Genomic DNA, 9,878 nt, shown 5'->3' on the forward strand with positions numbered 1-9,878 from the left:
TTTATCTCCCCATTGTCCTCTTCTCCTTGCCTTTATGGCCCATCAGTGACAAAGCCTCTCACTGCCTCAAACCAGCACTTACCCCTCCCCCACCTGAGAAAGAGACTGAGGTTCATCTGTTTCCTAGAGGCCAGGAAGTGAACATTAACGACATTATATTTTTCAAAAGAGCTTCCAAACTAGCATCGGATCTTCTGTTTCATGAAATGAAACTGAAATTCTTAGCTCTTAGGATCTGACAGTGGCTTTTTCTTTAACTCCTTGAAATACATGTATTATTTCCTTGGATTTTTTTTTTAATATTTATTTATTTGGCAGCGTCGTGTCTTAGTTGCAGCATGCGGGATCTTCATTGTGGCACACAGTCTCAGTAGTTGTGGTGTGCGGGCTCTCTAGTTGTGGCATGCAGGCTCAGTAGTTGCAGCACTCATTCTCAGTAGTTACAGCACGTGGGCTTTCTTGTTGTGGTGTGTGGGCTCTAGAGCACGTGGGCTCAGTTGCCCCACAGCATGTGGAATCTTCGTTCCCCGACCAGGGATCAAACCTGTGTCCCCTGCATTGGAAGGAGGATTCTTAACCACTGGACCACCAGGGAAGTCCCTCCTTGGATCTTGATTCTGAAGAAAGAGTAGGAAAACCCTATTAATTGCCCTGAGGTTCTGTTTTTCCCAGGATGGTAGATAATCACTCAGGTTTTACTTACTTTGTATACTTCAGCTTCTTTCAAGGCCACCTCAAATACCACTGGCCCCCTGGGTATCCCAGGTCACTAGTGATTAAACGGCACTGGCCATGTCATCTACTTCTCTGCGGTCAAGAAGCTCGGTCATCACTGCCCAGAACTGAACTTTAAAAATAAAAAAAAGTCCACCATAGCTGTAATGACTCCCACTCTCCCATCATTGTTTCCCTAAAAATTTCTAAATGTCCACAGAGGCACAAATGTTCATGTCATTTTAGATACTGCAAGAGGCACTGCAGGTGCAGAGTGACTGGCTCGGGGCTGATGACAGCTGAGGGCTTGGAGCGCTGGCCACGTGCTCCTCAGACTGCCAGGGGAGGGCTGGGGCCATCATGGGAGAATAGCCCTGTCCCATTTCTCTCCTTTGACAGTATCATTTTCTTAAGGGGAAAAAAAAAAGGAGTTTACATTTACATTTTTCCACAACCAAAAGACAACTGTTATTCCAGTGAATGTTCCCACCTTTTTTAAGTACTCTGAGGTCACATTACTTAAAGTACCTCCTAGTATATAAGAATTCATTTTCTCAGACAGTAGCCCCCTTGAACATTGCTGATAACTTATAGAGCCACAGTTAGATAAGTTTGGCCAATCTTCTGTGACACACATAAGATGATGTGCATTGTATAATGAATCACATATAGTACCTTTGCATTCTGTCCCATGCTATATTTGCAAATATACAAGCGTCACTTTAAAAGGGAGGCAACACATTGAAATGGGAGTCTGGAAATTATTTATTTGAAGTCATGGTTTTGACACCGACTTAAGGTTCCCCTTTGGCTTCATTTCTTCCCTTTCACAGTGTTCTGCTGTACAGATCCAACTTAACTATCAGCACTCCGGTACGTAAAACTCACAGGTGAGCCCTGAGGCTCTTCTATCCTGTTTCATATAAAAACGAACTATTTCAGAATGAGGAAAGAATCAAAACTGCTAAATGATCTACGGAGTTTCAGTGCCTTCTGGTTTCCTAAATGACAGCAGGTGACGTTCGAGGTCTAAATCTTGAGGCCCAGCCCAAGGCCTGCCTTCTCCAGCCAACCTTCCCCAAATGAGCCAGCCTTCAACTAGGACTTCCATTTTGCAGTTCATGTAGTAATTCAACAAATATTTATGATCCCTACCTAAGTATCAGGAACTAAAATGCTGAACAAGAGGATATCTTTGCACTCATGGAGTATACATTCCACTGAGGAAGACAGACAACAAGTAAACAGATCAACCAGTTACATATTACAATAGGTACTAAGAGAAAGCTAAACAAGCTGCTAAAATGGAAAATAACATAAAGGGAATTCCTGGCGGTCCAGTGGTTAGGACTCCGCGGTACCACTGCCAGGCCCGCGTTCGATCCCTGGTCAGGGAGCTAAAATCCCACAAGCCTTGTAGCGCAGCCAAAAACAAAAAGTAGGAATAAAAAAAGTAATAATAACATGAAGGCAAACCCGAGGAGATGACATTTAAGCTGGTTAGTGAAGCCTCTTCAGCATGTAAAGCAAGGTTCCATCCCGTTGTTTTGGCAGGGTTCAAGGTAAGATAAGATGTGTCTGTGCGTGTCCGTGTATGTGTATGTACAGTTTAGCCGAAGCCAAGCTGTAGTTTTTAAATTATTTTACCTTCCTCCCTTTAGAGCCTAACTTCAGTTTCTTAATTTTGTATTTGACATCTCATTTTGCTCCCTATAGAATCTAAACCAGAAATATTGCATTTTTTGTTTTTAGCCCTTTCTCCGGCACTTAGAAGGTTTTTTTTTCTTTTTGTCTCAGAATTCTCATGTATTCAGTGGAGGTAATGGTATGCATTTGTAAAGTATATAGATAATTATCCTTAGATATGAGACATTATATAAGGATAACACTTAATATTATTACAATCTTGTAGCCTCCATCCTTTCTGTAAGTCTTGTGGGTGTAAAATGTGTGTCAAATATCACTTCTAATTCCTTCTTTTCTAAGTATATTCATTTTAGGACAATATCTTTCATCATCATTCTTCTTGTTTAATGAGTGATACAGTCATTGTACAATTTGGGTGTCTCGGTTTTCAATTGAGACAAGCCTTTCCCATGTATTCTTTTTCTCTCCCCTTAGAAATGTAGAAGCTTAAGGAGCTCTACCTAGATTAAAAACAGTAATAATAAAAGAGCAAACATTTACTCAGTGCTTAATGTGTTCCAGGCATCATTTACATGTATCATCTCATCCAATCCTCACAAGAGCCCAGTGAACCATTACTATTCTACAGATGGGGAAACCGAGATCAGAGAGGTTAAGTAATGTGTACAAGGTCACACAGCTAATTAATAGGAAAGCAGAAATTTGAACCTAGAACGGATGCCCTTAAACCACTTAATCTTAATTTATCTATTTTATGCATCATATAAAATATCCATCTTTCTATTTCCTGATCAGAATTTATTGCTATGGAAAAACAGGGACTTAGTAAAGAAATGAAATGTTGAATACTTTTAGCAAATTATTTTAAAATATTGTCATGTTTACCTGTAAGCATTTGGAAAGGATTTTTATCTTGCATATTTTTCAAGGCATGACATCCCAGAGACTTAGGTTTTTACCTAACAGTGTTATCTAAGAAACAAGTTTCTTGTTTTGTTTCTGATTTGGGATGGATAGATTTTGAAAATGGTTAAAATGGTCATTTACAAGCATTCGTGGTTTAAGCTATGCTGCCAAGACATATCAAAAGAGTACTTAACTGTAAATTCCTGTCATTTGGTCAGTCCAAGTGTGTTTGGCCTCAACACAAGCCACTAATTCAAATCAGTTCCATCAGAACCCTCCAATTATATGTCTAAAAGTAAAATAAAACTTGGATGCTATGATTGTAAGTTGAAAGATTGCTGAACTAATACAAACATTTCATATAGCTATTGGGTAGAGCTACAACATTTAGCTAACATAATTAAGAATATATAGAACACAGTTGGTTAAATTGCTTAGTAGAAACTCCAAAGTTGTGCATTTCTGTAGAAAATGTTGCATTTCTGTTGAAAAAGCTGCCCTAACCTCCCTGGTCTTTATTCACTTGATCCTTTTAGCCTTAAAAGTAGACATGTCAAAATATGATCAGATAATGTATAATAGAGTGAACATCTGGTTCTTCTCTTCGCCTAGTAATTTTCTCAGATTCTAGTGATAAATGATAATCAGTGCTTAGAAAAGTGAATTAGTGTTCATGTGAAGTCTGGGTGTGCTATAATCATTCTAATCGTTCATATAATAACTTATATAATTTTCTTTTTATTGGAATAATTGGAAACTGAGATTTCACAGTTTGTGATAAAAACCCATTCAGGAGTTTTGTTTCATTTGTGATTTTTTTTTCTCACTTTGTAGCGATGTTCTGTGTTCTTTCCCTTCTCAGCGTTCGCTTCACTGTGGTCAGTGACCCTCCAGAGGATGAGCAGGATCTGGAGTGTGAGGACATCGGCATTGCTAACGTTGACCTCGCCGACATGTTTCGGGAAGGGAGAGACATCATCGAGCAAAGTATTGATGGTATGGGTGGAAGTATTGCTCAATCTGTACAACCAGCAATTGCTGAAATCCAAATTCTTTATTAAAACCTTCTTTTTGCTGGCTGCAAGGACGTTGAGTCACACACTAGTTGAATCCTTTGCGACTCAAGCTGATGTTTTGTTGAGGCTGGAATTTCTCCCTACATCCCCCCCTTACCCTCCTTCTCTGCCTTCCTTTGAATCAACAGAAATTTAAAAATAATTAATTGTGTTTCTCAAGGAATTATTCATTTTGTTAGTATTGGGGGGGCATTGTGGGGCACAAAAATGTGGCCATTGGATTTTTTTTTTTTTCTTTTGCGTTACGCGGGCCTCTCACTGTTGTGGCCTCTCCCGTTGCGGAGCACAGGCTCCAGACGCACAGGCTCAGCGGCCATGGCTCACGGGCCCAGCTGCTCCGCGGCACGTGGGATCTTCCCGGACTGGGGCACGAACCCGTGTCCCCTGCATCGGCAGGCGGACTCTCAACCACTGCGCCACCAGGGAAGCCCCATTGGATTTTTTTTAATGTTGTTTCTAGAAGCCTCATGCTGTCAACCCTTATTTCAGCTAAGGCATGTTATTCTGAGTGATCATTACAGTGTGTTCTGCAAGGCTTCTCTTTACTTCAATGTTACAGTCCGGTGATATAGTCACTGCAAATAACTGAGCAGTTTTGGTCACTTGCTTCTCATCAGGATTCAGGGAGGAGTTAGGGATTCCTGACAAAAAGTGCTCTTGTAGATTTTCACCTCACCAGGTGTGAGTCCCAACAATGCCTAATTTCTACCCCTTATCCTTATATAACACATTTAGAACATGCTGAAGGCACTGTACTTTATGAAATCAAGACTTTTAAAAATAATAATCAGGGATGGCCTGGGCTGTACAATAAATGAAGAAACGAGGCTGAGTCCTAATCTCATTTCTTAAGTCAGCAGAGCCATCCATCACTGGAAAAATGTACACGGTTTGTTTACTCATTTATTCATGCATTAAATGAGCACTTAACTGAGCACCTCTTAAGTGCCAGGCACTCTGCTTACACCGTAGTTCAGCTGTGGTTCACATGTCAAGCTGCTTGTCCTGGATGTGTGTCAAGTGCTCAAAAGTCAGGATCAAGCCAAATAATTAACCAAATTAGACCAAGTAACCAAATTAGAAACCTATTCTGGGAAATTTTATAAACTATACATATCACACACATATCACAACTTTGGCAGGCACAGAAGAAAAAGATGAGAGGATTAAAGTATGAACCTAAATCCTATTAAAAACACCCAGAACCAAGAGAGTCTGACAGAAATGTTCAAAATTATCTGTGCTTTAGATTCTTTATCTTTTCTACAGTCAGTGCTGTTTCAAAAGCCATCTTCTCATTCTGCAAGACCACAAATGATCATATTGGTCTGATAGAGACAGCTATTGTGGCCTTGTTCTGGGAAAGAGTCAGAAAATTAAACGCTGGTAAGGTTAGGTTTTTAATGCGTTGCTCTGTGCCAGACATAGAAGTGAGGCGTTCCAAAGAAGAGGTGAGGGCTCGGCAGTGCGCTGGGGACCATTTGTGCCCCTGCAATCTACCTACCTGCTCATTTCTCCACCTAAGTCTTTGTATACTAAGTTTTATTTGAAGGTTTCCTTACAAATTTTCTTGGAGTTAAACACACACACATATTAAAAGTTCAAGGAAAACCACGAGGAAAATACATAGGAAACTATATAGACTCATAAGTGCTGTCAAGACTTACAAAGTCCAAAATTCTGGCCTTGGGTCACTAGTAGGTTATCGCTGTTCACAGAGAGTTGGGGTCTGAATCAGCATCCCATTTGGCCCCCACCACTGAGCTCAGAGAATTATCAAACAGTCTGCCTTTGATACACCACTAAAGCTGTGCCTCCTTCCCAGAAAAGCCCATGCTCAGAATTTTACATCTACTTTCTTGCAACATCAGTTCATAGACCCTCAAAGCCAATCCATAGACCTTAAGATTCTGGGTCTGCAATTTTAACTTTTTCTAATTTCACATATAATCTATTTTAAATGGAATGTTTTCCTTAGAAAGATAAATAACCATTCCAGGGGACTTCCCTGGCGGTCCAGTGGTTAAGACTTCACCTTCTAATGCAGAAGGTGCAGGTTCAATCCCTGGTCGGGGAGCTAAAATCCCACATGCCTCGTGGCCAAAAAACTAAAACAAAACAGAAGCAATATTGTAACAAATTCAATAAAGACTTTAAAAATGGTCCACATCAAAAAAAAATCTTTAAAAATATATAAATAACCATTTCAAATAATGATCATGTAATTTCTTTACAGTAAGTTGCCATTCTGATATTTGTTAACACAGTATGTTAGAACAAATTCTTCATTGTCATATCTTGATCCCTTTTAGACTTTTATTTCCTACTAAGAAATTCTGATTCTATGGGAATCATTACCCTATAGCCTTTCCACTGGGTAAACTTCAGGATTAGATCATTAGTTTTAACTCTACAAGCAATATGTATACATACATACAGTACATCTGAAATGTGTATACACACTCATACACACATGACAAGCTTTGATTTTTAGATTTCTGAGATACCAGTGAACTTTGGACTTCTGTAGAGCTGTTTTCATCTTTTCAACTACTGTTTCAGCTAGGCTCTCTGAAGAAAAATCTGTTGAATGATATTAACACTTTTCTGCTATCTTCTCCCTAGTTTTGGATGCCCGAGCAGATGGTGGAGGTATTGGCAAGCTCAGGGTAACTGTCGAAGCAGTCCATGCCCTACGGTCTGTCTACGAGCAATACAGAGATGACTTGGAGGCTTGAAAGAAACTGCTCCAGAGGCATCTCCTACTCCTGAGTAAATGCTCACATGAAAGCACTTAGATGAGATTTTCGTAATTACTCTGCTGTATGTAATCTATAATTCATGAGAAGCTGGGAGGGAGGAGGCCTGGGTTTGAAGTGTTCAAGTTTTGTATACTTTTTCCATTTGTTTATTTTTCTATTCCCTCCTTCCCATGACTGCCACCCCCTCAGGACTTAAGTTCTCCACAGTGGGCAACACCTTCTCAATAATTTATACCTACATGATAACATGAGAAAGTCTATTTGCATTTTCAACATTTTCTTACGAAGAACTGAAATGCAATTCCCATTTTTATTTTTAATAAGCAAAAAGCATAAATCTTAGAAAACCTATGAAAAAGAAATACTTTTACGTTATCCCTAATTGTCCCACTAAATGGAATGTGTGTGATTAGCCTCATTAAGAGTTTTGCACTGTGAAGATTTTATTAGAAGCAATATTATGAAAATTACTTGGATTAATGTGTTAATCTTCCTCTTTAAAATGCTAATATCCATTTTATGCACATTAAAGCTCAGTATGCATTTTCTTTGATGCATGCCATTTCTATCAATTAAATATAAAGAATGAGACTTGGCACCAACTTATTAAATTACTGCAAGTTTTTTGTTTTTCTTTCTTAAAAATTACAGTTCTTCTTATTTGTATTGTTTTCATGTATTTGTAATGGTAATATGGGATCCAGGAATGTGTGTATGTAAAGAAGAGACAGATACATGAAATTTACACTTTGAAAACTTAGCTTATGACATAGAAAGAAAATATTAAAAATATGCCTCAAATTCTGATATGCTTAGTTAGACCTGAAAGGAGTATCTTTTTATCATTTTTTAAATTTACATCAAGCTTGTACAATGCGAGGGTGTATCTGGATAACCAGATCATCGAAAATCAGCTCAGAAAGTTAATTTTCTAGCTTTTACTCAATCTCACTGAAGGATTTAATTGATATTTTTAATGGAGCTGTGAATCAATGCTGCAAAGGAATTGTCTCTAGAGGTCTAGGATATAATGCATTTCATTTTTTAATTTACTTTTTTATTTGTCATTTTCTTCAAAGGATTTTTATAGGCTGTGGGTTTTCACTGTTTGCAAACAGGCTATGTTCCTTCTTAAGCATATGTAAAGTATTCAGGGAGATAAGTAATTTATTAAAATCTACCTAATTTGCCGTGATATATTAAATCTCTGCTTCAGTGATCACAGACCATTTCATTTAGAGAATTAGGCATTCCCTCTTTGTGTGATTAAAGCTCTGGAAAATGAGTTCTTTGCTCCTATTTGTGAACATTCAAAGCCTGCTAATGGCAAGAAGATGGAATAGATTATGAGACAATTCATTACAGTTCAACAGAAAAAAAAAAAGCAGCTATAATGCAAAAATGCAAGTATGAGTATCTGCATATAGTTTGAACCATCTGTGCTCTAATGGCTTCAATAATGACTCTCGTCTTTAGGAGGCTTTGAAATGACATCCGTACAATATTAATTTGTTGATGTACATTGTGGAACCAGTAGAGTATGATCTGACCACAGAAATCTATAAATTCTGTCTCTACCATTGGGCCTCCCTGTCTGGGGCCTGCCATCTCCAAGAAGAATCTTGCTCTCATCAAACTCTGCAAATCTTCATAACAACTCATTCCTCTGGAACCTTCTAGAGACCACAAACATCTGCAGGCTAAACCTCTCCAATCCTAATAAACAGCCACATGTTTGTTGTCACTTCAGCTGGCTCTGAGCTCATCTTTTTGGCCTCTCTTTCTAGCTTTCTTTGGCTTTAAGCAGTTACAGTGTCATTAAGGCCCGTAATATTCCCTGCAGTAATTTAAAACAGCCGGATTATACCCTGGGATTAACTGAGTGGTTTTTGAGACATTTATTGTGGTATTCTCCCAGGAGGTTTGTATTATTGTTTTAAAACATTACATCCCAAACTAAATACCCTTTCAGCAGGGAGAAGACCAGATTGTGCTGACTTCTTATGATCTTTAAGTGGAAAGGGGAAGTTTTTATTATTAATCTTCTGAGATCTACTCAACTGTATAGCATGTATACCTCAGCTAACGTTAGAGAATTAGCCACGTTTCTGTCACTTTCATGTGTACCGTAACAGATTATTTAAGATTCCTTTTCTAGTTTTAGAATACTCGGCCTCAAACTACATGAATTTTCACAAAGCTCATTTTCGTAAGTAGTTTAATAGCTGCTGACACGTTTTGAAGTGGATAAGTGGTCTTGGATGCTTCAAATGGTTTTCATAATCTGCCCGAGAATAGTTTTTTGTTTTGTCTCGTGTTGACCAGAGTTCGCTGAAAAGTTCCCCACCTTTTAGGATCAAGAGCAATGGTTTTCTCTTGGTGAGCTAAGCCTGATCCATTAAGTACGGCTTGGCTCTGGGCAGGGGGCCTGGCCAGACAAGTACACCAGTTTAAGGTAAGGCTTGTATGAACTTACAGCTCTTGGTGTAAACGTACACAGTACACTCAGCACTTTTGGGGGCTGAAATGCTTTTAGTTTGCAAATATAAATAGAGATGTGATGTGGTATGTGGGAGAGTGTATTTTACATGTTTTTTTGCCTACTGTAGTAGAAATGTCAAATTCCTAGCCACTGTCATGAGAAGCAGTTGACAAAAATAAGTTTTATGGTTTACAGTGTGGTTTACGTAGAGAACATTTCTCTTCACTCTCAGTTTCAACATGTTTTCTAAATTATCATGGTTTATTGCCGTTTAACTTAAATTAGTTTTTT

At 38.6% G+C, this 9,878-nt stretch overlaps 1 protein-coding gene across 3 annotated transcripts in view; it reads left to right on the forward strand.

The window, feature by feature from the left end:
- RPGRIP1L (RPGRIP1 like) overlaps positions 1–8,828 on the forward strand; it is a 99,133-nt gene extending 90,305 nt beyond the window's left edge. The window contains exons 23-24 of one of the 3 annotated variants that reach the window (XR_003792197.1): positions 4,130–4,263; positions 6,969–7,055. Coding sequence is in view for 2 of the 3 variants with exons in the window: in XM_029213538.1 (XP_029069371.1) it covers positions 4,130–4,263; positions 6,969–7,081 (247 nt within the window). In the remaining variant the exon portion in view is untranslated. Of the gene's footprint in view, positions 1–4,129; positions 4,264–6,968 lie in introns of all 3 variants that reach the window. The other 2 variants (XM_029213539.1, XM_029213538.1) reach the window with 2 other exon arrangements.
- The last annotated feature ends 1,050 nt before the right edge of the window (positions 8,829–9,878 follow it).

This window comes from Monodon monoceros, unplaced genomic scaffold (assembly GCF_005190385.1).
Source record: "Monodon monoceros isolate NGI ecotype Baffin Bay Population unplaced genomic scaffold, NGI_Narwhal_1 Super_Scaffold_10, whole genome shotgun sequence".
NCBI classification, from domain to species: Eukaryota; Metazoa; Chordata; class Mammalia; order Artiodactyla; family Monodontidae; genus Monodon; species Monodon monoceros.